Source organism: Alternaria atra, assembly GCF_907166805.1.
Source record: "Alternaria atra isolate CS162 genome assembly, contig: 35, whole genome shotgun sequence".
In the NCBI taxonomy this organism is placed as follows: domain Eukaryota; kingdom Fungi; phylum Ascomycota; class Dothideomycetes; order Pleosporales; family Pleosporaceae; genus Alternaria; species Alternaria atra.
The window spans coordinates 795840-821642 of record NW_025091334.1 but is presented as its reverse complement, the minus strand read 5'-3'; the positions used below and the strand labels follow the sequence as shown (position 1 = coordinate 821642).

General features: G+C 50.4%; 11 protein-coding genes across 11 annotated transcripts; 7 read left to right on the top strand and 4 right to left on the bottom strand.

Annotated features, from left to right (window-relative positions):
• Positions 1–525: 525 nt before the first annotated feature.
• ALTATR162_LOCUS11184 (uncharacterized protein) lies at positions 526–2345 on the bottom strand (the record flags this gene model as incomplete). The annotated part of the gene is made up of 2 exons (XM_043318826.1): positions 526–1734; positions 1791–2345. 2 exons carry the CDS (start codon positions 2343–2345, stop codon positions 526–528), a joined length of 1764 nt encoding a protein of 587 aa, XP_043174761.1.
• A 1504-nt stretch (positions 2346–3849) lies between these two features.
• Positions 3850–4934, top strand: ALTATR162_LOCUS11183 (uncharacterized protein; the record flags this gene model as incomplete). The annotated part of the gene is made up of 3 exons (XM_043318825.1): positions 3850–3884; positions 3933–4068; positions 4461–4934. 3 exons carry the CDS (start codon positions 3850–3852, stop codon positions 4932–4934), a joined length of 645 nt encoding a protein of 214 aa, XP_043174760.1.
• A 423-nt stretch (positions 4935–5357) lies between these two features.
• ALTATR162_LOCUS11182 (uncharacterized protein) lies at positions 5358–6812 on the top strand (the record flags this gene model as incomplete). Its single annotated transcript, XM_043318824.1, has 3 exons — positions 5358–5953; positions 6004–6136; positions 6189–6812. The coding sequence occupies 3 exons, from the start codon at positions 5358–5360 to the stop codon at positions 6810–6812; spliced, it is 1353 nt and encodes a 450-aa protein (XP_043174759.1).
• Positions 6813–8451: 1639 nt separating this feature from the next.
• ALTATR162_LOCUS11181 (uncharacterized protein) lies at positions 8452–8910 on the bottom strand (the record flags this gene model as incomplete). The annotated part of the gene is made up of 1 exon (XM_043318823.1): positions 8452–8910. One exon carries the CDS (start codon positions 8908–8910, stop codon positions 8452–8454), a length of 459 nt encoding a protein of 152 aa, XP_043174758.1.
• Positions 8911–9192: 282 nt separating this feature from the next.
• ALTATR162_LOCUS11180 (uncharacterized protein) lies at positions 9193–12514 on the top strand (the record flags this gene model as incomplete). The annotated part of the gene is made up of 3 exons (XM_043318822.1): positions 9193–9749; positions 9796–10145; positions 10206–12514. The coding sequence occupies 3 exons, from the start codon at positions 9193–9195 to the stop codon at positions 12512–12514; spliced, it is 3216 nt and encodes a 1071-aa protein (XP_043174757.1).
• Positions 12515–13452: 938 nt separating this feature from the next.
• Positions 13453–14094, top strand: ALTATR162_LOCUS11179 (uncharacterized protein; the record flags this gene model as incomplete). Its single annotated transcript, XM_043318821.1, has 1 exon — positions 13453–14094. The coding sequence occupies one exon, from the start codon at positions 13453–13455 to the stop codon at positions 14092–14094; it is 642 nt and encodes a 213-aa protein (XP_043174756.1).
• A 973-nt stretch (positions 14095–15067) lies between these two features.
• Positions 15068–16261, top strand: ALTATR162_LOCUS11178 (uncharacterized protein; the record flags this gene model as incomplete). The annotated part of the gene is made up of 1 exon (XM_043318820.1): positions 15068–16261. One exon carries the CDS (start codon positions 15068–15070, stop codon positions 16259–16261), a length of 1194 nt encoding a protein of 397 aa, XP_043174755.1.
• Positions 16262–17059: 798 nt separating this feature from the next.
• Positions 17060–17558, top strand: ALTATR162_LOCUS11177 (uncharacterized protein; the record flags this gene model as incomplete). Its single annotated transcript, XM_043318819.1, has 3 exons — positions 17060–17369; positions 17422–17472; positions 17521–17558. 3 exons carry the CDS (start codon positions 17060–17062, stop codon positions 17556–17558), a joined length of 399 nt encoding a protein of 132 aa, XP_043174754.1.
• Positions 17559–18069: 511 nt separating this feature from the next.
• ALTATR162_LOCUS11176 (uncharacterized protein) lies at positions 18070–20487 on the bottom strand (the record flags this gene model as incomplete). Its single annotated transcript, XM_043318818.1, has 4 exons — positions 18070–19535; positions 19582–19662; positions 19715–20349; positions 20396–20487. 4 exons carry the CDS (start codon positions 20485–20487, stop codon positions 18070–18072), a joined length of 2274 nt encoding a protein of 757 aa, XP_043174753.1.
• Positions 20488–21562: 1075 nt separating this feature from the next.
• Positions 21563–22826, top strand: ALTATR162_LOCUS11175 (uncharacterized protein; the record flags this gene model as incomplete). Its single annotated transcript, XM_043318817.1, has 3 exons — positions 21563–21987; positions 22038–22080; positions 22134–22826. 3 exons carry the CDS (start codon positions 21563–21565, stop codon positions 22824–22826), a joined length of 1161 nt encoding a protein of 386 aa, XP_043174752.1.
• A 1525-nt stretch (positions 22827–24351) lies between these two features.
• On the bottom strand, positions 24352–25468 carry ALTATR162_LOCUS11174 (uncharacterized protein; the record flags this gene model as incomplete). The annotated part of the gene is made up of 3 exons (XM_043318816.1): positions 24352–24489; positions 24549–25314; positions 25368–25468. 3 exons carry the CDS (start codon positions 25466–25468, stop codon positions 24352–24354), a joined length of 1005 nt encoding a protein of 334 aa, XP_043174751.1.
• Positions 25469–25803: the final 335 nt, after the last annotated feature.

Here is a 25803-nt window from a genome sequence, read left to right as displayed (position 1 = left end):
GCGAGAAAAGCCAAACATCTACGTCTGCAGTAAGGGTACGTTGAGCGCTTCGAGGAGGAAATCGGTGAGGGGCACAAGGTGCTGGCAGGTTTCGATGGTGACAGAAGTTGGCGATCCGCTGCCGATGAGGCAGTCGCGCTAGCTCCCTTTCGCGAGAGGGGTCCCGCCGGCTGCATGCATCGTCAGTGGTCCTTGATTCATCACCACGAAGCATACACGATTATCTTTAAGATACAAATGCTTTCAGGGTAGTTGAAATGGTTATAAGAGCCAGCAAGTATTGCCTTTGTGTACTGCTGCAAACGACACAACGTGATGAGACTACATCATACGCTCGTCAGGGCACAAAGCGATAGGTATATTCGACCCAGCATCGTAAATGAGAACGAGTTTGAAATTGAACACGAGAAACACGATGAAGGCATCCACTTCATACTGAGCTCTTATATAATTAACATCTTCATGCTGGTTCATTAAATTTCATTCGCTAAATGTGCAGGAGTTCTCTATATCCATCTACTGACCCTAGGCCTTGCCTTCGATGATATCCTTATGCGTACCAGCTTTGGCAGCACCATTAGTCTTGTTCTTCTCAGCATACTTTGCGCTGATTCCAGTCATACCGTTCGCGACCTTCTTGTCCTGAGACTTGGCCATGCCATTGTGCGTTCCGTTGAATCGCAGCTCGGCAATGCCAGGGTAACCCTTAACACCAGTCGCCTTCTCCATGCGGGAAGCAATGTCCTCAGATACCTCCCTGAAGATGGCGATCTGACGCTTGATGATCTCCTTGTCGGTTACAGTCTCCATGTGGCCAGAGATGTTCTTGATGAAACGCTCCTTAGCGCCATCGTCGAAGACCTTCTCCCACAAGACACGCGGTGCGTTGAAGTCCTCTGGGCGGATCTCGGACAAGAATGTGATAGCCTCGCCTGTGAAGTTTCCATGGAGCTTGTCAAGATCGACTGTTCTCTCCTTGAATGAGATGGGCTGGATCGAAGAGAGATAGTTAGGTCTCGATCCTTGGTTGTAAAACGCCATGTTACCATCACGCTGGAAGTTGCCCATGCGGTATGCAACGCGTGGGGCGTTGACCGGTAGTTGTTGGTAGTTGACACCAACACGGTGGCGGTGGGTGTCTGGATAGGAGAACAGACGAGATTGTAGTAGGGGGTCCGCACTAGGCTCAATACCTGGAACAAGGTGGGCAGGGTTGAATGCGACTTGCTCAACCTCTGCGAAGTAGTTCTGTACATTCTCGTTGAGAAAGAATTCTCCGACCTTGCGAAGCGGGAACTGATCCTGCGGCCAGACATGTGTCATGTCGAACACGTTGATCTTCTGCTTCTCCCAGACTTCTTCGGCCTGCTTTGCCGTCATAGTCTGGAACATAACGTCCCATCCGGGGAAGTCACCCTTCTCGATGGCTTGGTACAAGTCCTTTGTGGAATAGTCCGGACTGTAGTTCGCTGAGTCCTCCTGGGTGATGAATCCAGTGCCTTGCCTGGATTTAAAGTGCAATTGACAGTAAACGAAGTCGCCGTTCTTGTTCTGAAGTTTGTGAGTGTGGCCGTGGTATCCATGCATCTTACGGTAACCATCTGGGATACCTCGGTCACCAAACAAGATCATAAACTGATGTGCGGACTCGGGGTTTTGCGAAGCGAAGTCCCAGAAGTTTGTTGCATCATCGGCGTGGGTAAGATGTGTTGCTGGGTGACGCTTCTGGGTGTGCTGAGTGAAGGTTAGCATATGGCCCAAATCTGACAAACTAGCATGGGTAGACTTACGATGAAGTGAGGGAACTTGGCGGGATCCCGGATGAAGAAGACAGGAGTATTGTTTGCAACTACGTCCCAGTTGCCCTCGTCGGTTCGGAACTTTACACTGAACCCTCTGGGGTCACGTGCGCAGTCGTGCGAGCCAGACTCACCACCAACAGTCGAGAATCGAACAGTGACGGGGCAAGATTTGCCTGACTTGAAGATGTCTGCCATACACAGATCCTCAAGAGAGTCTGTGGTTGTGTAGGTACCATGGGCACCAGCGCCCTTGGCGTGGACAACTCGTTCTGGAATACGCTCACGGTCGAAATGTGACAGAAGGTCGACGAGGTGATGGTCTTGGAGTAGTAGAGGACCATTCTCGCCTACTCTTTGGCTCTCGTAGGGGTGAGGGTATGGAACACCATTTGATGTGCAGTAAACAACATCCTCAGATGAAGCATTGCGGTCGTCTGCGTAGTTGCGGAACTGGTCACCATTCTTTGAACCTGTTGGAGCATGCTGAGTGCTCGAGTTCTGTTGGCCATTGGTGCCATTCGTTCCGTTTGTGTTTCCAGGCATAATGGGTAGTAATATGGCTGGGTATCAAGAAATGAGTAAATTACTTGGATAGGTGGATCTTCGCCAGAGGTGTCGAAGAATCTTATATTGTTTCTCGATAACGCCGCCAGCCACATCTCAGCAATTCCCATGTTGGAACGCATCATCATCGCACTAGCTAGGCGTAGTATGTTCAATGACGCTTAGAGATCTGTCAATCTAGGCCTACTCGTCAGCCTGTACGGGCTAGGCTGGGACTTCCGTTGCCTGATAGCGGATCGGGAGATTGGCGACGTCAAAGTTGGTGACAATATTTGACGGCGGTGACAACGTCTCAAAGGTGATTGGTCAATCTCGCCGATATGATGTGCTTTCTTCCACCTGTTCGCGAATCTGCACATGTAGATGTAAGCGGTATCCAGATGCAAGCCATTACCAATGAGAAGATATCAGTAACAAAGCGCGCGAACTGTGACGCGTTGTGGAGTTGAGCGATCTGTAGAGCCAATGAAATCTCACGTCGCGGATCGGCCCTTTTATCGCGACAATGACATCACTGTCTCGAATACCCGTGTACGTGGGCCGAGTTTTGCAAATGCAATGCTGGGGAACATCGGCATTCGAAATGCGGGACGGTAACGTGCGCCTCGACATATATTTGACGAAAAGACACAAGGTATTCTAGCGCATCGCCACTAAAATAATTGAGCCTCATTTGCGGGCCGGACATGGAGGGAGCGACCGACTGATCCATCCACGCCACGAGGTGTCCACAGACCCATAATTCAAAACGCGCAACGCAGACTTGCCCGAATGTATCCAGAGTCTAATGCGAACCCAACCGACAGAGTCTATAGTGATATAAGTGTCCTTGAGGTCTCTACGTCAGTCGCAATTCACAACGAACATGCCACGTTGCAGTACCTAGGTAAGCCGTTCAAGAGACTCGTCTTCCCTGCTGTTCGTCGGACAGTTCGATATGGAGAGAGCTTGAGCGCACCTGTCCTTTTGGACTTAGTGTCATGCGACGTTAGAAAGAATATCCGTTTCAGCTACAGTCTGCTGACTGCTCTAAGAATGCCATGCGGAAGCTACCCCACAATCTTCCAGCGGAGCGCGCCCGGCTGTTCTCGTTCCACGAGTATGCATCTTCGGTATTAAAGCACTATCGATAAGCCTCATAATCCTGGCTCGCCCGGGGCTACGGCTAATATATGCATCCTCAATTATTGGTCCAGTTGACGAGCTTCATATCAGAACGCTCTGTCTTGCACCCCTCCATGCCGGAAGCTAGGTGATTCTCTTCCTGTGCTTTACCCTTCTGTCCATGTGGTCATGAGTTGTCTAAGTTTTGAATGCCCAGAGGGCAGAACCGTAAGTGCGTATATACAGCAGCAGCGCAGCTAGGGCTGTGATCCCGTCTGTGGTCTTTTGCACTGTTGCAGTAGACACGAAGTCTCAGTGAGCAAGATTTCGTCGAATCAATCTTTACGCAATATCCTTGCATATATCAATCTTCGCTAAAATGTTCGCAACGCCAGTTTTCGTTAATAGCAATATGTAAGTGCTTTCATTGAAGCCGAGATCACTTCTGCTCACAAGTTCTAGACTTGATCCCTCTATCTATGGCTCAAAGCGTGACAGCATAGCCCGCACTGAGCTGTCGTCCCGACTCAGTACAACTTCTTCAGACGCGTCCTTCGGCTGTCTGCATCGAACTGCTTCCACTAGTTCCAACGCCTCTGTGTCCACAGCAGCCTCTTCTACTACTTCAATAAACAACCAAAGTTATCGTCCAAAACATCGCAAGACCTTTTCCAATAGCTCAATAGCCCGGCTATTCTTACATAAAAGCAAGCCGCAAGAAGTTCACTCGCGACAAGCGGAAACACTGCCAACTTCAGCTCCTACACCAATCATCACGTCTCCCCCCACGCCCGTTGTGAGCTCGTCTTCGTCACCTGCTGCAGAATGGCAATGCTCCGATCTAGTCGTGCGATCCAAAAGGGACGTCTATCATGTCGACAGGGTGATTATGTGCTATCATTCGAGGTGGTTCGCCAGAGTTTGTGCCGTTGTTATATCGCCAGTGTGTTCAAGTCGCGCCCCTCACCTCAACCGCACTGACATAAGCAGAAATCGTCGAAAGGCATCATTGATCTCAGCGCCGATGATCCATCAGCCGTCGCCGCAATGATGCAGTACTGTTACCAGCTTGATTACACCGATCAGCTAGCAGGCTGGGGCCTCGAGGTACCCGAGGACGTCACTCTTCGCTCTCACGTAGACGTGTATATGCTTGCAGAGCGATATGGCGTTGCCGGCCTGAAAGCGCTTGCACTGAAGAAATTTGAAGACTTTGCGGCCATGGTGCTGGTTGCCGATGGTGAGGAAGAGCAGTTGTTACACGCAATCCGCTCTATCTACGCACCTGAGCGAAGAGCTAACGCGGACGACCTCAAAAGAGTTGCAATCAAGCTTTGTGCCAATCACGTGCAAGCGTTCATACACGGTACAGGGAGGACCATGGCTCTTGTATATGAGTCCATGGACGAGCTACCAGATTTCAGAGCGGACTTATTCGAAGAGATGGCATCTCGCTGGAGATAGTTAGTGTACGACCGTGAGCACGTATAGCTGTGGTAGTGAGGGTGAGGCGAGTGCGAGATCCGCATTTGATAGCTAGTCGATGCCACTAGTGTTGTCGAGTTACCTGCACTCAATACTATATTGGGCTCGCAACAATCACTCCTCACTCAGAGACCCGTACGCTGTTCTCAATATGCCAGAGCGAGACTATACAGAACCGAGCTCGACAAACGCACACGTTCACCACCGGTATGCGGCGATTGCTGCAAATTTCTCCCTCTATGACGTGGACAGGATGCTGCGGTCACCTTCTCTCTCCTTCACCTCGCGTTTCGTACGAATATGAGAAACGAAATTTTTCGAAGGACGGTCTCCCTCCTACCTATCCTCTACAGACCACAGTCGACTCCATTTGAACGCAGTCAGCCTTCATATCATCTCGATATGAATCAGCAAGATCGTAAGCGTGCCTTCGGCAAAGCGTTCAATGGGACTTCCAATCTCTCTAGCCACCCACATCGCAAGGCACTATGCAGTGTCGTTGCCTCGGCCGTTGCCTCAACGCCACAGATCTTCTATACGCCCGCATTCTCGTTTGGATCCGATAAAGAGAATGTTATACAATTCTTTTCTATTCAGGACGAGTCTAACAAGCCCTCCGACGATCTCAGGAATCATCTTCCACTTGCTCCACGCATCTCATCCCTTCGAAGTCTATCCGAGCTACAACTTGGTAGCAATGGCTTTGAACGAAGCTACACTACCTCTGAAGACCACGACTCAGGTTCTTTTCCTGGACAGGTATTGGAGGCATATCCACCCGCGCCTGGTCTGGTCATCTTCGAGGACCCAGACACTGCTGCTATACCTAGTCCGGTCAGCCACATTGGTCCACTCACTCCGAGTGCGCTTCACTTCCAGAGTCTATCTCTATTGGATCCTCCTCGTAGGCATCTCCCGGATCTAACGTTGCAGTCGGCTATCGATATCAATGCGACCCGTACAAGTGTCTTTGTTATGCAATCAATCGATCTTCGGTAGTAAGCAGCGGCCGTCTCTACTGGAGTGATCAATGCTAATGACGATACAGCTGTTTTTCTCATATTCTGAAGGACGATGTAATGATTTTCTTCGATAAGGGTAAGCAAGTTATGAAGATTGACAAGTACCTTTTGTGCACTGAGTCTCGCTTCTTTGCACCGATGTTAGACGGTCCATCTGTCGTAAGTATCCCGCCTGCACTCGAAAGGTCTCACAGTGCTAAGAATGCCAAAGGAGGGTCAAACATGCTGCATCCGCGTTCGCGATGACTTCCCCTACGCCATTGCAGCGATGATATGTTACATAGAAGACGGCATCTATACCTTCAATCCCAATATGCGACTCGAATACGCCAACATTACACTTTTGGATCTTCACGTTCACGCCTACATCGTCGGAAATAAGTACGACGTGGCCAAGCTATGTGATCACGCGATCGGAGAGTATATCAACATCGCCAGAATGGTTCTCAGTATGGGCATCACCCCCGGCGAAGACCCCACTGACTTCTCCGACCATACCGTCAATGGCGATCACAAGTACCCAGATGCCAGTCCTGTATCATCGGTCCTGAACTCCTTCCTTGACTCCTTGGTTCTCATCTGGCGCAACACCTTGGATGTGACTGACATGTTGCGCCAGGCTGTTCTCGAACTGCTAAAGCCTCATATCAACCAACTCATGCGCTTGAAGTTCTTCCAGGTATTGATGATGGAAATGGTGGGCTTTGGTGACGATCTCATGCATAGCCTAGCTGAGGATGGGTTCGACATCCAGGCCTTTCCTGTGGCGGGCGGGTTGCAGCAGAAGATTCGCGTCAAGTTTGGTAGCGTCTGGAACATGGCAGGAGTATGCTGACGGAGTGCGGACTAGTGGGGTATGTTGACCCGTGTAAAGTCGTCGCTAGCATGACTCAATTGATGACGAGGAGCGATAAGGTCTAGTCGATGCCTAGTTAGCTAGCTTCCCAGCGTCCACAAACTGTAGCATGATGAACATGAGCCATTTCAATAGTTATTCTAGTTTGTTTCTTGGACCAATTGATTCCATTTGCTCAAAACCGTACAGACTGATAGTAATTATAGACGCTTAACACCCGTGAATACCATCCCGCTATCCCAAGAACGCCAGAGAAACTCAATAATCACTCCACATATCTTCTTCGACCCCCAGGCAAGCATTTAGGAGGTTTGTTTGTAAGTACCGTCTGCCACGTTGGACTGACTAGCATCTCCGGCTCCTCCCAAACCCCGACATCATCCCGCCAAGACCTCCCCCCGAGCGGCTTGAACGTCCCATGCCCATACCGCTGCTCATGCCTCCGCTCGTGCGACTTGACCGGCCCATACTCATGCCAGAACTCATGCCACTGCTCATGCCGTGTCTGCCGCTAATACCACTGCCTCCCATACCAGTGGTACTCATACCGCTTCCTCTCATACCACCGTGCCTTCGACCATGCCCTACTCCACCAGTGCTGTGTACAGCTTGCGGGTGGTCGATGTAGGATACTCCGTTTCCGTCGAAGCGGCGAGGTCGTGAAGGTCCGCAGCCCATGTTGTACGTGATAGACGATGTTGAGATGACAACGGAGGTCTTCGAGTATGAACTAAGGTTGTATCGATCTTGTTGCTAGAGAAGCGATGGGTAGTAGGAGATGGATGCAGTGTCGTGAGTTGGTCTGATGTGACTGATCAGAATGGAGTGGACCTTTGAAGTTAGACTCGTCTTTGGTTTGGAGAATTTAGTATTGGTTTTCTTGATTGCGAGTACACTACGAGGACTCTTGATCTCTTATACTTCACTGTAATTCTCCTCATGCTTGTTGGAATCTTATCCACCGGTTCATCGACGTCACAATCAGTACCCGTTTGCAGTATGACATACGCCAGGCACTCGATTTGGGACGCATGATCCTTGATTATTTGCACTCAAGCGATTCCAGCCCGTTTGGCTTGTGTTTAAGGCATAGTCTGTGGCTTTACTGGGAAATCAAGGAGCTTGGCTTCGTGGAGATGTGGCTCATGCGCGCTCTGATTGGCTGATGAGTGTGGCTGACGACGCGTGTCCTGTGCTTGCGATGCCGTTATCCGACGTTGAGAATGGAGACAGGAACTGATGATAGCGCTCGTAGAAACATTTTGTTTTGTGGCTTGGCCAGATTCTTGATATTTTCTAGGAAATCCTCCCTGTATTCTGACCAAGACGATGAAAGTTTGGAATTACGAATTCCAGGGCAAACCGCTCAAGAGGAGCTGCACGCACAATACAATCAATGGACAAAGAAGAAACTAATCGGAACGTCATGGATGCTCATAGCATTGGCCATTTGAGCGATATGTAGGACCCTCCCACATCCTCATGCTGTCGTCGCTGTGAAGCTGGGCACGAAATGATAGCGAGAGGGTCGGTCAATCTTCGCGATCCGAGTGGAGTTCGATCGTCCATGGAGAGCTGGACGAGACCTCAAAGAAGATGGCGTTCTACAGATGACGGTTCATACCTTGACAAACTTGGTATGAGAGCCGGTTGCAACGATAGGGCCTGGCTTGCCATCGACAAGCTTCCATATCGTCGCTGTTGTAAAGGCAAGGGTTCCGCCCACTTTGCCTGCCCTGCCTTCAATCTCAATGGTATCACCATCCTTTGCCCCGCTCTGGTACGAGATATGAATATCCGTGGATACGCCTGTCTTGGTCCGATTATCCCAAGCAGCAATGGCTATGCCACCAACCCAGTCGATCAGCGTTGCGGAGACCGAGCCATGGATACTTCCGTGCGTGTTTACATGATTCTTGGTAAGCGGTAGCTGTGCGCGCACAACACCTTTGGAGGCATAGGTCAGCTTGATGTCGTCAAGCAGGAACTGGTAGATGGGACTGCTAGGCTTGCGCCCCTCCCAGAACTTCTCGGCATGAGCGAGAATCTCGGCATCGTTAGGAGGGTCGCTGGACATGGCTGATAGGGCTGAGGGTGCTAAGGGAAGACGAGACGCGTGTAGATGCGAAGATCAGAACGATGTTGGGATTCGAAAATAGATATTCAACGCTCGGGCGGGCTCGGCGTTACTATTCAGCGCTCTGCGATCAACAAGCGGCAGCTGTGAAACGGCCAGAACGCCAGTGTCAGCCGTTAGAGACGCCACATATTCCAGTCGGCTGCGCTGGACCATGCTTCACTGCAGGCCACGACACTCTTCAGCTCAGCAAACCCCGATGTTGGCGCACATACAACCACCATGAGCGACTCCGTTCAACCACCCCCGAGCCCGCCCACCTCCGCACTCGACCGCCACCATGACTCGCTCACCGATAGCACCGCTGTGACGCCGGAGACCCCAAAGACAGAATCGAATACGCCTCCATTCGATGTCAAGGCCCTCACGGATCGCACCTTGCACTTCTTGGCGACTGCAAGCAATGAGACGCTCGGCGCCTGTCTTGCCGGCCTAGGCGCAGGCACATATCTTATACTTGGCCGCGTTGGGCTGGTCCTCATAGGCGTTGTAGGCGGCGTAGTCCTCCACGCGACGTGGGAAGGGCACCATGGCAACAACAAAGAGACACAGGGGAAGAACGCCGACGCGAGGAAGCGAGAATTGGCCGTCGACATAGCGCAGCGTGTTCTTGACTGGCGGACCGACAAGACGCAAGAAAAGGGCCATGCTAGAGACGACAGCTCCGACTTCAATGTGCAGCTGTACTCGGGCAAGACGCTCGACTACTCAGACTTCAAGCCAGAGACCGCCGCTGCGCTGACGGAGTTGACGGATGCAGTCATTCGTGACTATGTCAAGTATGTCCTCCGCGCAGTGTCTAGATACTGTTCTAATACAACGCAGGTGGTGGTACTCACCCCTACTGCCCACCGAAGACACATTCCCGAACTCGTGCCGCCAGACCTTGACGGCTTTCGTGCTTTCCATATCTGCACACCTCTCCCGAAAGCGACCAGCCGACAACTTCCTTGACTTTGTGACGCGCTCATCATCCTTCATGATCATACTCCTGCAAGAGATCGCCGTTGCAATCCAAGCGTCACCCGGCGATGTGCCAACCGAAGCGGTCGATATATATCTCAAGATGAAGCGAGATAGTACTCTAGCCAACATACTGGACCCAGACTACCAAATGAAGCAGTTCAGTGTAGCGGCTGAAGACATCCTACAAAACTATTTAGAACCGAAGACGTGTGAGTAAACTCTGTATACTAGATCCATGCGCATACCCTTACTTATTATGCCCATCTTAGACAACTGCATGCCGGCACGAATATTCCTACATCAGATACTCGCGAAGCTTATACTCGAGATGATCGTCGTGAGCTGTTCCAAGCCCGAGTGGATCAATGGGTGGATCGTATATCTTTTGGAGGATGGCGAGCCAGAGCTTCTGAATGCTATTGACGCAGGCGTCGAGGGTTCTTCAGGGCAGCTACAAAACGTAAAGAAGACTGTAGAAAAAGAATCCGACGATGCAGAAACAACAACCACGGCTGAGAAAAGGGAACACAAGCGCGTCATGAGCAAAGCTCAGGAAGCCATGGACGATGCTATGCGAGAGGCACAGCTCTTGAGCCAGATGATTGCTGAAGAAGACGCAAAGCGGCTAAAGGAGCAGCAACAACAAAGCGCATCCACGTCAACTCTGAACGACGACCAGTCCGAGAGTACCACTCAAGGGATAGTCACCCCGTCCTCGTCAGAGAGCGACGCGCATGGCGATGCCGAGCATACGGACTTAAGCATCTCAGGACTTTCCGGCCGGTCGTTCTCAGAAGCCACACCAGCATCTCCACCAAAGAGTTCCGAGGAACCACCGACCCAGGAAGTGAAGAAAGCATTCACAAGCTTCGACCAGCTTGTACTACCTCAGCCGCCTACTGCGCTAATGGACAACCCGCCTCCTGCACCGCCACCACTGACACTGCACAACAGCACAATGTCGATCTTTGATGATAGTATGCCTGGGGAGAAGGGTACGATCAAGGCCAAGCCGACAGCAGAGTATCTGATACAGATTGAACCGAAATCGAACCATCACACCGGGTGGATGACAGCACGCAAGTACGCCGAGTTCGAAACTTTACACGAAGTCATACGTCGGATAGCAGCCATCACTGGGACCGCCGGCTTTAACGAATCACACGCTACACTGCCGCCATGGAAAGGTCACACCAAGGCGTCTTTGCGTGGAGAACTGGAGCGGTATCTCAACGATGCTGTAAAGTACCAACCACTTGCTGAAAGTGAGGGTATGAAGCGGTTCTTGGACAAAGAGTTGGGCTCTGGAAAGACTCCCGGTGGTGGCTTCCCAGGCATCGGATGGGCAGGCCAGACTTTCGATACTGTTGGTAAAGGGATGATGGGTGTACTTTCCAAGGCGCCCAAGGAAGTTGCTGGTGGTGGCAAGGCCCTCTTCGGCGGTGTTACTGGAGTACTCGGCAGCGTAACCGCACCACTAGGAGGAAAGAAGAACCGCGATTCGGTTAGCAACGTCGCTGACACGAAGGCATCCGGAAGCCCTCTGAGCCGTACATCGTCCAATACGGCGCCAATCCAGACACGACAAAGCAGAGCCGAGTCGACCGTTTCTGAACTTCCCACGCACATTCGTTCCGAGAGCACCTTGTCGTTGGTAACCAAACGTACATCCATAGATTCTGTACGCGATCCTCATTCACCTGTCATCGATCAGCAGCCAGGCCGTGAAGCACCCATGGAACGTCGACCATCCTATAACCCTGACGGCGATGGCAAACGTTCTGGGAGATCTTCCAGGTATGGCTCACGGAGCAATAGTCGTGCGCCAAGCATGCGCGAGAAAATAGAAGATCTCAGTCCCATGATGGGAGGTGATCAACTCATCAACTTGCCACCAATGCCTAGCGAAATAACCGACGACTACAGCACTATGCGTAATCAACCAGAGCCAGCGCACGCCCAAAAGCCTTCGCGGTCATCAATAGACTCCGCACCCTCACTACCTCGTCGACCCTCAGGTACATCATTAACCTCATCTCCCGCTAAATCACCATCAAAGTCCCGTACAGCACCCACTCATACGCCGCTGTCCGAGCCCGAAACCACAGTCCTCATCGAACTCTTCTTCGCAGTCATAAACGAACTCTACACCCTCTCCTCCGCCTGGACACTCCGCCGCACACTCCTCAACGCCGCAAAATCCTTCCTCCTTCGTCCCGGAAACCCCCAACTCTCCTCAATCACATCGCTCCTGCAGACTACTGTTCTCGACGGTAACGCCTCCGACGCCGGATTAGCATACCACATCAGAAAGATCCGGGAGAACGGTCTGCCAACAGAAGAAGAGCTCAAGGCATGGCCCGCGGAGATGAGTGAAGAGGAGAAGGAGAAATTGAGGGTTAAAGCAAGGAAGTTACTTGTGGAGAGGGGTATGCCTCAGGCGCTGACGAGTGTCATGGGCCAGGCTGCTAGCGGAGAGGCGTTAGGTAAGGTGTTCGATTGTTTACAGGAACCTAGGGTTGCAAGAGGTGTCATGTTTGGATTAGTGTTACAAGGATTGAGGGCTGTGACGCAGTAGTGATGTGTTCAATGGTGTTGGAGGCGTTGATAGATATGGAGCTCGACTTTGATGTTGTTTGGTATATGTCTCGTGTCTGATTGTTCGGTACTCAAGAGGAAGCTTCTGTGTTATAGGTTACACCTTACCTTAAGGGCATGCAAGGTCTTGTTATTATTTAGCACGTTAATGAGAAACATAGCGAATGCCTTCGAAGTACACTTTGGCAAGGCGTGACTTGCGCCAGACTACCGGAGCCCAGACATACGAGACAGTTTCGAAGAGTGGTGCATCGGTCAATATTGTATGTTCGATGCCATACTGCCATTCGGTCGAAGCTATCCTCTCGACTTTAAAGATGCGTATCTCGTCCGGTTGCTTGAGGGCTCGATAGCTATAGAAGAGTAGGAACAAGTCAACTCGCTGGGTAGGGCTAGCTTTGCCCTAGTGACCGGCCTGTGACCTGCACGTGGTGCAATTTTGCGACGTTTGACAGACGGTGCAGTAATACTCATTTACATAACTACACACGCCAGGAACTGATGAATTGATGCTTCAGCAGAATTGATGAGGAAGGAGAAACGAGGGCAGGTGCGGCTGAGGTATTCGTAGATGCAGAGCACCTGCTCACCGATCAGGCAAGCGTACACATAGCCACAACAAACCATGGTGTGGGTCAAATACTCAACCACCTAGACAGATGATTGCTGGCATGAGTGCAATGTATGGTGATCTTCGACGGCGTGCCCTTGGAATTACGATTATCAGTTAGATAAGCGCGGCTGAGATTCCGCGGCTGACAACCAACCAGCACTGCAGCTTTTCCAGATCATTGGACGAAGACTCTAGATCTAATAATCAGGAACACACGCTGACTGCTGACTTCGCGTACACAAAAAGGCGTCGTCTCTCACTAAAGCCAAATCACTTCTACGCTACCTACTACTGCTATCGACACGATGCCGCCAACTCTTCATCTCTACCACACACCAGGATCTTGTTCACTAGCCACTCATATTGCGCTCCAAATCTCCGCTCTCCCCTTTAGCACCACAAACCTCCATGCTGCTCGTGGTTTCCCCGCTTCCCATCTTCATCTGAATCCCAAAGGCCGCGTCCCCATCCTCGAGGTAGATGGCGAGCTAATCACCGAAACACCCGCCATCCTCTCCACCATCGCTGCGCTAGCGCCAGAGAAAGAATTACTCGGAAAAGGCTTCATTGCGCAGGCGAGAGCACAAGAATGGATGGTATGGCTTTGCGGGACGTTGCATGGACAGGCATTTGGATGCGTGTTCAGGCCGGGTCGGTTTGTCGGAGATGAGGCGATGTACGACGCCGTGCGAGCTAAAGGCCGTAAACACGTTCAAGAGTGTTTTGAATATATCGAGAAGAAGCTAGAGGGTAGGAATTGGGCGGTCGACGATGATTTCACCGTAGTAGACGCATATCTCCTCGTCTTCTACCGGTGGGGCAATATGCTCAAGATGGGGATGAGGGAGACTTATCCGAGCTACACGAGGGTAGTCGATGGTGTTATGGCGCGGAATGACGTGAAGAAGACAATTGAGAGTGAGGGTATCGATGCCTTGAATGAGTAATGTTTGCAAAGTGGATAGTGTCAGTATTATCAACATTGTGTATACTCAGGATGGGCACATGAACAACACCCTTGTCTTTAAGCAACACATGAGCTTTCCCATGGTAGCTGTCTTTGGTGTAGTGATCTCTTCGTGCTTGCATTAATCTCGTACAACAACGCATCTGAGATCTAGCCAAACCTCTCCTTCCAGGTGTCTCTACCGAAGCTTTTTGAGGTTAGTGATTCAGACATCATGATCAAGTTTCCATCGGTCTTATAACTTATGTCTAAAGTGATGTTGCCATTCCTGGAAGTACGACGTGACGCGACCGTGATCGTGGCTGATCTCACCTACGACTGGTCTTAGGTCGGCCATGACGTGCTCTTGCATGAACATCACGAAAGGCGTAAGAGTTTGCAAAGACAGAACTAGTGGATAAGGCTTTCGAATGCATGAGGTTTCGAGCGCAAGATAAAGAAGACGCGCTGGATTTGCGCGCTGTAGTGTTGGGCTCCCCGCTGGCCTAGGCCTCGGTAATAGTACCTGTTCCCCCACTGAGCTAGGCTGGATCAGTCGCCTGTAAATCACGATCATGACGCATAACCGTGTGAAGCTGATCAACGCGTCCTCAACACCAGATGTCGTTTTTCTTTGCGTCTGATTTGCGCATGTCATTCTGCACAGAAATGTGGGAGTTTAGACTCTTTCTTCGATCACAATCGCGATCACATCGTAGCAGATATGTTCTGTCGCTCCCAAATTAGAAATCTGAATATTAACACTTCCGAGTGGATAGTGTCTGGCGTTCAATCATCTCATCATGCCGGGTCCTCTGTGCCGTAAAGACACTGGTATCCTTCTGCGTGTCTGGCAATCTTCGTGTGTAAAATGTTCAGCACGCTCCACCTGAACCCCACATCGTTTGTAGCTCTGGTCAACCTGAAAAATTCGTCGTCGTGGCTGTACTTCTTAGACACAGAATAGACCGGTCATGGATGTATCTGCCGACGTACTCAAGCTTCTCCTCGGCATCTTCGTTGGCTTAGTCGGAGTTTATCTCGGCTTCGTCTTACTTCTGACGATTCCAACACTACAAGACCACGTCATCTTCTTGCACCGAGTGACCCGAACTTGGGGTCAAGACATAAACATACCCGAGCAATGGGGCTTTCTGCGCAATCAAGTTACACCGTTTCATCTCAAAACCCCAGATGGCGAGACTCTACATGCATGGCACGTCCTACCACTGGAGACATACCGCCAACACCAAGCCCAGCTTCGTGAAGAGCCAGTTGGACTTTGCGCGAACGTCGAGGACCGAATCTCATTTCGCCTTTTAAAGGACCCAACTGCGCAAGTAGTGATTTACCTTCACGGTGCTGCAGGCACGCTGGGATCTGGGTGGCGGCCACAAAGTTACAGGGCCATGAGTGCGACATCAACCAATGTGCATGTCCTTGCCATTGACTACCGCGGGTTTGGCACCAGTACTGGGTGGCCTTCAGAAGCCGGTCTCCTTACCGATGCTATCACTCTAGTCAGATTCGCAACAGACACTGCAGGAATATCACCAGACAGGATCGTGATATTTGCTCAGTCTATGGGTACCGCGGTAGCAATATCGCTCACACATCACCTGGCCTCACAGCCCACTCCTATTGTTCTAGCGGGAGTTGTACTAGTCGCACCGTTCGCTGATGTCGAGTCTCTTACTAGGACGTATAGAGTTGCTCGCACTCTTCCGCTCCTTTCTCCTCTGGCAGTCTTTCCACCGCTTATGAGGCTGCTGAATGGATTCATCCTCACCAAGTTTCCTTCCAAGGAGAAGCTTGCCGCACTGATTCATCGATTGGACAGCATCAAGGTCAACAACAAAAAACACAATTACGACATCACGTTGATACACGCCGAAGACGACTACGATATACCATGGAGTCACTCAGATATCTTGTTCTGGCATGCTGTTAATGCGACCTCTCAATCATCTCCGCTTATGACCTTCGAAGAACTAGAACATGTTAAAGCGAAAGAGAAAACGGCTGTGGGTGCTGGTGGTTGGGAAATGGAATGGAAAGGGAAGAATGGGATCATCAGAGAACAGATCGTCAAGCATGGTTCTCACGATCGTGTCATGAGCTATCCCGTCGTTAGCCTCGTTATCTCGAGGGCACTTCATATGCAGTAGACTTATTAATGGTCATCTTAAATGCACGACTTAAAGGCTGCAACCGTATTTCCGTCCTATTGATCCAAGATCTTGTAGTCTAACGTAGACTCGATGATAGCTTCAATCGCACCTTTAACTGAATTCATACTGGTACAGTCATGTCGTGTTGAGTGTAGTGCGTTTTGCTTGTTAGGGTGTGCATTATGCTATCCCGAGTATTGTGTGCACGGACACAATGGTGCGGACCGTACCGTGTAGGAAGTGTGGGGAGCGGGGTACCTAGTTTGAGTGTCTGAGAGCGTTCACCTCTTGACAATGCTTTTATGGGCCAGGGGCACCTAAGAGAGCACTTGTCGAAGCAACGGCATGTGTCCTGTGTTGTGTACTTGGAAACTTGTATCAACATGTTGCGCAGGATAAGCGGAAGACGGAGGCGTCATTGGGAGCCCTGGCCGTCTACTGCTGCTCCAGTACTCGCGACCTCATCCCTCCCACTTCCTCCCCATCTGGCGGCGTTGCCACCGTTGCGTGCATACATTCAGTCTACATTGCATTTGCATGCATAACAGCGGTGTACCTTCAGCGTCGTTCCAGGTTCGTCGTCACTGCGAGTGGGTGTCGACTACGCATACGAAAAACAACTTTGTTGCATAGTTTACGCTATGGCTACAGCTGACCCTCATAGTACTCACCTATATAAAGACGGCGGAGAACCAAGTGCCAAACTTCAGAAAGCATCGCACCTGCAGTCTCTCGTGGATCTTTGCACTTTGCCTGCTGTTTCTACTATCAACACGTGTCTTTTCGTCCACAACTATGGACTCCCTCCCACGCCCCTTCACCATCGAAATCGACGGCAAGCCCATCTCCAAGGTCAATGGCCCGTTGGACGAAGATACCTTTGGTGGCCAAACATGCAAGCATGCAAAGACTGGGTCAGAACCAGCCGTCTTTGAACTCAAGGAATGCCGTCTCATATCTGACGGGCTTGTTCTCTCAAGAGGAATGATAGAGGATCGTAGCCTCCTGCCGAAGAGGGTGTTATGGTTCAAAGCAGACGAACATCCTGACCCGCACCGTGTCATTGCGCACAAGAATGGCAATGACTACTTGCTCCAAATGTCTGGTATTTATACTCTGTGGCGCTTCATTGTGCTTCTTGCTAATTCTGTGGGTAGGCAATAGTTTCATGGTGAACGGCGATACCGTCTTTTCGCCTTTGCTGCCAGGTGAGCTAGTTCTATTTTAACCTGCAGACACACACTGATTTGTTAAAGGCCAAGGAGGGCATGTTGTTGTCAAGATGCAATCTTAGCTACAAGCGATTAGTACCTATGGTTGTAAGGGCAGTCGCAGTATTGCTACGATGGCAGATAGGCCACCGCCTACCTAAGTAGTACAATACAATGATTACACGACCCTGGGAATCTCACCTACATCATCTTGTTGCCACTAACCGTAACATATCGTATCTCGAAGCTGTGGGCCCGCTCATTACCCTAAGATTGCCAGCAGTGCAGTGTCTTGCAGTAGGCTTAACACGCCTCTACAGTACTACTCTCGTGTATTGAGTAGCATGTCATGTAGATAGTGTTTCAATTCGCACGTCGTTCGTTTTATCTATGAATCTCAGTATCCCGACATCACTCATGCTTTGACAAGCATCCACAGATGTTTTGTAGAAGGTCTTGCAAGTTTGCCTTACTAAGTCTTTCGCGCTATCACCAGAACGTCACTTGATTAGGGAAAGTGGGTGCGAGGTTGCGTCGCGCCTCAAACGTCTATGCCTCGTCCACAACCTGCTCAGGCGCATCTCGCTACGCTACTTAGCTGGCGTCTGCCATCTCTCTATATGTCTCCCGCGCCCATGCATAGAACGGGATAGGAGGTTCGACCTCTTTGCGAGCCAGATACTTCCACCAATTCTCCCAAACATGCCGCCGTATGTACCCTAGCCGATACGCGACATGCCATCCCGTCGGTAAATCGAACGTATACTGCAGCTCCTCCAATGTCCGCATTCTCGTCTCCGGAACGAACAAGTACACCAATACAAAGGCGACCAAGTTCAGGCCTGCAAAGATCGAGAATGCAGCGGTCGGTTGAATGCTGTTCAACAGGAACGGGAATACCAGGACCAATATACCAGCGCCTGAGAGATTAATAGCGACGGAGATAGCCATGCCAGCCTCTCTCGACACGAGAGGAAAGACCTCTGCTGCAATCGAGAATGGAGACGTACCCGCCGTCGGAGCATAAAAGGCGACGAAAATGATCGCGAAGATGCTGATCATTGGGGTTCGAACGGACGTCTCCGACTCAGGGATCTTGAAGAGAAAGGCAAACACCAACATTGACCAGGCCATGTTTGGTAAGCCGAGCAAAAGCATAATGGACCGTCCTAATCGATCGGAAGACCAATATGCTGGTAGTCCAAACACGTAATTTGCTGCTCCGAAGGCCAGACCTATTATCGCGGCGGTTTGGTCGCTGTTGGCTGTAATGGCGTTCTTCCAAACTATGGTGCCGAGGAAGGCTATTGTGTTAACGCCAGTCAGTGTTTGAGTGATCATGGAGACTGAGGCGCTTAGTAACGCCCGTCGACACCGTTTGTTGGACCACAGCTCTCTCAGACGCTTGTAATAACCGTTGACACCAATGTTGTACGAGTAGGGGTTGTGCTTCTTCTTCGCTCGCTTGACTTCAACATCGAAGTTTAGGCTTGTAACATCGCTCCATCTTCTGTTCAGAGTCGCAAGTTCGATATTGGTATTTTCGTTTTGCTCAGTCCGCGATCTGGACTGATGCTGACTGTTACCTGGCTCTACTGTTGTTCCTCTATTTGCTGCTTCCGTATTGGAACCCTGGACGGATCGGCCTGGCGATGTGGACGCCTGAGAACCCACTGTTTCGAGCTGCACGCGATCAGGTGTCATCGAGGATGGCTCGCCAGAGAAGCTCGACGTGCTGATATCTACGCGTTCGGCCAGGTTGCCAAGTTGGTTCACCTCCCCCTTCAATAGTCGGCTTTCGAAATCTAGTTGTGCATGCGCATACATAAAATCGCGACTTGCCAACAGCTGCGTGGTTTGGACCTGCTCGAAGGCTTCGAGTGCTCTGCGGTATTTTCCATGCTTCATCAAGTACCGAGGTGATTCCGGCATCAAGTAAATCATGACCAACAACGGGATCGTGGGAATAAGCACCGTATTTGTAAGGATGCGCCACGCGGACGCGGCATTCTTCACGTATATCACAACCAACAAGTTCGCAAGAAAGCCGAGAAATATGCCTAACGGATCAGTATCTCATGCCACTCGAATAAGAGGAATACGCACCCGCTGCATCAGCCAGCTGCCAATTTGCCAGGACAGCGCCTCGAATATGCTCTGGTGATATTTCAGCCGCATATATGGGAACTACATGACATTAGTGTCTTTGATGCAGTCAAATTCGAGGCTTCTCTCCTACCTATAGATGCTTTTGCGCCCAAAGCTATTCCGTTGATGGCCCGACAGGCTGCGAGCTCGCCTACATTATTCGTAACCGACGCACCAATTGTTGATGCAATTGTAATAGTACAAGAGAGCATCACACTACCCCGTCTCCCCAAGAAGTTCTCCTGCAGTGGATCTGCAAGGAGTGTACCGAAGAGGCCTGCGGAAAGCAACGGTATAGCGTTCAGCATTCCAAAAGTCCAAAGGTCGGATGAAGTACAGTTATCTTGTGGGCGGAAACATAGCCCAAATTCATCTGGCATGCCATAGGCAGTGCCGTTGTTCGCGCTTTGCGTCCATCCCTGGATCATTCCTGCGAGACTCGCCGTCATGATTGTCGCGCGGAAGAACTTGGACTGCTTCCAGAATCCTGTACTCTCGTCCTTCTCCTTCTCCAACAGCTTCTTCTCCGGTTCTGTGAGCTCACCCGCATATCTACTGATAGTCTCATACTTGTCTCGAGCGAGTCGAGCGCCGAATCGGAGCAATTCATAGCGATCTTTAAGATTTGCTAACGCTGCAAATTGCCAAACGTATTCTTCTAGCTCGGTTCTTCCGGTATTGAGATCGGCTTTTGTGTCATCGAATGTCAAGAACGGATTGTCTATACTGCGGAAGTCAGTCACAGCCAAACTACGCTGATCCATGTGCATACGTCTGTCTTGCGCCTGTTGAGCGTACTCGATTTGTTGCTAGTCTACGGTTCCCGACTGCACCTGCCCCATCTGCTGCTCTGATCGTGGCCATGGAATTCGAAACGGATTATGCTGCGTGAAGCTGAGCTTGGTGTGCGACTACATGTCCGCATATAGCAATATATGTTCGCTTTCCACAGTAGGCTGAGTCCTACAAGGCTGACCGGTCTCTCAAACAAGCGAGTCTGATTACGTATACGGCATGTATCAACGAGGTCCTCCACTGTCATATTGCCTACAGTTACTCTCCAAGAGGAGGCTGAGCAATGGGTGTACGTTCTGATGAACGTTTTGTTCTCAATGGATTGGCTGCCTTGCATTTGCTTTTGGTATGCACCGTTGCCCTTTTCTAGGCGACACGGGTCCTAGAGATGATGGCCAATCAAAACATACACTACTAACCCGCATTCGGCACGAAGGCCAGCCATTGCATCATATTGCAACTTTAGTTTTATTGGTGACACCTTGTTTTCTCCTCAGCCTCCTCCCTCGTAGAACGCCTTGGGGTTTGCCTAACAGGTATGCGTGAACGCGGGAGCGTTCGTTCTACTCCTTGCGTCTCCATCTGAGTAGGTGAACGCAAGATCGCAGAAGTTCAAGCTGAGCATTTAGGCTATAAGATCTAAGACATTATGTACGCTCGCTGACCTAACCAATGTATACTGTTGCAGGACAGCTGGTAGATCTACACAGACAGCACATAAGCGGATGCCTACTTGATCTGTAATAGTGTCACAGTCCAGCTTCCCCGCTTACTCCAGGTACGGCCAAAAGTTGCCCCTGCCTATTAGCGTGTCGAACCCGTTCTAACCCCTGCACAGCATGGACGCATTTGAGTATTCCATACTTTACACTTACGTCAACCCATCTTACACGTGCTTCTCACATTACCCGTCCCTCGATTCGTCGCTGGTCACGATCAGGCTCCACGCGTTCTGCTCCGCCCCTCCTCCATCCTTGAGCCGCCTCACGACATGCATTCTCTAGGTAAAATCAATACCACATCCGTAAAACTCGTTGCACTTTCGCGTGCACATATTTGGTGGCATCCTTGTGAAAGACCATAACCCCATCTGACGATCCACTTTAAAGCGGATCTTGATAACAGTTACGAAGCCGAAGCGACAATGGCCGAGCCGATTTCAAGCATAATTACCATCGCACTGCTTGGGGTCGCTGTCGTCAAAGAATGCAAAACCTATATTGGCGCGGTGCGGGAAATAGACCAATCAGTCGACCGGCTTGCCGACAAAGTTACAGACTTGCATGAAGTGGTCTGTTTTCTCAACTCAACATATCAGCAAGCCGAGCCTGATGGTGCTAGTGAAGCGTCACTTCGTGTACGTGGGAAGATCACGCAATGTCGCAAACGTTTTCGAGATATCAAGCCCAGGATATCAGAACTAAAAGCTCTCAGCACGGAGACCTTAGCCGACAAGATCTCCCTGAAACTTAAGATGGACGCAGTAGCTAAAGATATCGAGGCTGCCATCGATGATATACGGCAATACCTGACGGACCTTGGTCTAATCACTGGAGCTTGGTCGCATCTGTTCGTACAAACCTACTATCAATCCTTACATTCCTAACATTATATTTTAGTGAGTTAACCCATATGCGCCGCGCTTCGGAATCTATGGCAGCAGTAGGTTGAATGATAACCACTATTATTAAGCAACTTTTGCTGACAGCCGCAAGCAGCCACCTATAATTCAAGGCAGAAACGAGCGTCAACCCACTCAAGAAAATCTCAGCGCACTTGAGAGATGGCTCTCAAATACGGATACTATTTTAGAGCCAACAAACATCCGTAGAGACTCAACCACGACCTCACGCTCGCGTCCCTCCGTCTCCTCCTCGTCTTCGAAAGCTCTTCTGGTTCAATCCGACGATGACGAAAGCCTTCTCTCAGCCCAAACACCCGCCACCTCAAATCCAAGCGAAGATTGGAGGGACTTCCACAAAACAGTGTTGCGATGCAAAGACGATTCTGTTCTGATTGAGAAGATCCATTCGATGTTGGAGCAGCATCCCGAGCCTAGCACGCTCGTAAACATTCTGGGAGACCACAAACGTACCCCCCTTCACCTCGCAGCCATGCGCGGCTATGTCGAACTTGCCCGCATTCTACTCGCTTTCGGCGGGGATATCCACGCTAAAGACACCGAACCCGCATCCGTACTCGATCACGCTCTCACAAACAAACAAGACGACTTCGTTAACCTCCTGCTCGATATAGGGGTGGACGAGACGGCGATACTAGAACGGAACAGGGACCAGTTGAAGAAGACTAAAGCTATCATTGCTTTCAGGAAGAAGCTAAAGCAAAGCCCTCCACAGGAGAGGACTAGGAAATCCAGTTGGAGCTTTGGAAGAAGGAGCTCGAAGTGAGATCTTCTTCCTCTCCAGGAATTATGATCCGAAGGACGATCGTGTATCGCAGTTACGACCATGTACACCAATGCCGCCATGTCTACTCAACACTGCCTCGTTTCCAGACATGCTCGTGTCACTAGCCGATCCGGTCATGTTTCTAGTGGCCACAAAACAGCACGGTTACGGTCTCCTCGAGTTGCCACGATGTCATCTTAGGCTTTCTGCGTGGGACGTGCGGTAACCACGTTCTGTCACCTAATGCAATGACCGCCTTTCGAATCGAACCAGAGTACGTGCGGAAGACACAAAGCAAGGTTATCATGGTGTTTGCACGGGGCAAAGTGAGAGCTCTGTCTGTTTGTCAAAGCTTTTTCGCGCGCGTCAATACTGCAGCAAGAACAGAGTAGAATCACTTTACCAATGAGTGTTTCCCCTCGCTCGCCTCCGATCAAACCTACCCGCCCAGACCTCAACTTCTACGCGGGTTGGTTACACTTCAGAAACATGACGCCCAGTTTTACGATAACGTCTGGTGCCGAAAGTTATAGTGTTGACATCGATGTTATTTCTCCTTTCTCGGAATACCTTAGGCGTGCATCAAAGTTCGGGACGGAGGCATCCGAAGGAGTAATAGCACTTCATGGTGACGCTCCCGACATGGTCGATATCATGACTGGGTTCCTTCACAACGCCGATTACCATCCCACTTTCTGGAAACCTGACACGAGCGCAGAATCTTTGATGTAGGTCAGGGCGCACGGTAGAAACCTGTACGCGAGTTGCGAAAATATAGACAGATATGGCCCACACAGTGGTGATAACATATCGAGCCCGTTCTCCACACATTCACCGCCGAATGCCGGCGTTACATCATCACACAGCTCGAACAAGCAGATGCTCTCAACTCTAGACAAAACACGACCAGATATTACGTCACTGAAACGACAGCGCGTCGTTCCAAGCATACCAAGCGGTTCAGGGCTCGCGCTCTACGACAGACAAATACCTCGCCATATGTTGCTACAACTCCAGCTCTGGGAAGTAGCAGATAAGTATTCGGTACCTGATCTTCAAGCACTCTGCACCCAGAGGTTTAAGGAGGCAGCCCAATATTATCATGCGCATCCAGAGATGATTGATGCAATCTTGTTCATTTACGAATATCTTTCCGAGAGTGCGATGGATCTGCGGAAGGCGATAGTGTCGATCGTCAATTACAATTCCATTCTGCTCCAGGATCTAGAAATTCAGGAGTCTTCGTTCTGCCGAGAGCTATCTGATGCTGTGGTTTCATTGAACAACGGTCGGACAGATTGACCAGACCTTTTTGGAGACAAGTCGGAATGGCTTCCACGGGGCAATTGGCCATATGTCTCCTGGACTTGTGGATTGAGGGTATTATGACACAATCAACACTCCTAGGGGGTGTCGTGGACTTTCATAGGATATCGAATATTACAATGTTTACATTAATCATTACTCGTCCCAGATTGAGATGAACGTAGGTGGAGCTGCGCTCGCCATACTGAATTTCGCGCTTCTACTCCTTCGCAGCCCAGTCAACAAGCGCATCCTCGCCCAGCTTGTCTTTGATGATTCGCTCACTTAAATCCCACAGCGCAGCACCAAGGTTCTCGTCGCTGGCTTGGGAAGTCTCTTTGCCTGGTTGGCCCTGCAACTACATGTTAGTCAATAGGTTCAACAGGAAACATGCATCCAAAACCAAAGGTGACTTACAGGATCGTTGAAGTAAAATCCGTTCATGTTCTTCTCCTCGATCTCGTCCGCTGTACATGCCCAAAGCGCACTGTAGGACCCTTGCTCAACGTCCCGGCCGGCAAAGAGCATGGCATTCGACAACAGCTTGCCGGTAATGCCCGGATATGCGTCTTTCCACTGCTGCTGCATAGCCGTATTGACTGCGCCTGGGTGTACAGCGAGAGCGTATACGTTATCACCATTAGGCTTAATGACACGGTCTCGTAGGCCGAACTTCACACACAGGATCATAGCCAGCTTAGTGCGTCCATACAGTCGTGTGGGGTCCATGGAGCTATCGTTTATCTCGTCCATGCTCGCGAAGTGCACATCTGGTGGCGCTGTGCGATGCATCTCACTTGACTCAAAGACGACCCTTGGTGCGGGCTTGGTACCCATTTTTCCTGTCTTGCGAAGCACCGGCCATAGCTGGTTGCACACATAAAAGTGACCTAGGTAGTTCACGCCAAAGTGACGATCGATACCATCGGCGTCCTTCCCAAATTGGTTCGTGTTGATTCCCGCGGAAAGGACGAGGAAGTCGAGACGCTCGAGTGAGTTGCGCAACTCGGTAAAGACTTCCTTGACTTCCTTGAGGCTGCCCATATCACAATGCTTCCACTCAACGTCTGCGTCCGCCTTTTCTTTCTTGATGCTAGAAATGGCGTCGGAGCCTTGTTCTTCTTTGCGGTTCACCATAATTACTTTCACGCCAGCGAGGGCTAGCGCGCGGCTTACTTCGTAGCTACAGGAGTGTTAGCGGGAGTCTAGCAGGGGAAGGGAGGGATATAGCGGTACCCGATTCCGAGAGCGCCGCCAGTGACTACTGCGACGCGCCCTTCGAGGTTCTCCGGATGAACCTCTTTAGGGCCGACGATCTTGTGGAGAACTGATTGCATGATGGTCTCTAGAGTTGTAGGGATATGTTGGCGTACAAGTAATGTTAGGTTGAGTACAAGAGAAAGAATTTAGGAGCTTGTATTTGACAACTTTCCGCCTGGCATACCACTCACATGTTTGCAATTACCACATGTGACGTTTCGGAGTATCGGCTGGTTGGCGTTCTTACATTCCAAATGTCGTGACGTCATTGTCATATCACGATAAAATGGTACGCAACACGTTCTCAATGGCATTACGAATACGAAGTATTCATCTGATAACTTGTTCGTACAAGAATTTGTGCATCGTACGCGAACAATGGCCGAGTCAGACTGTAACTATCACAACGACA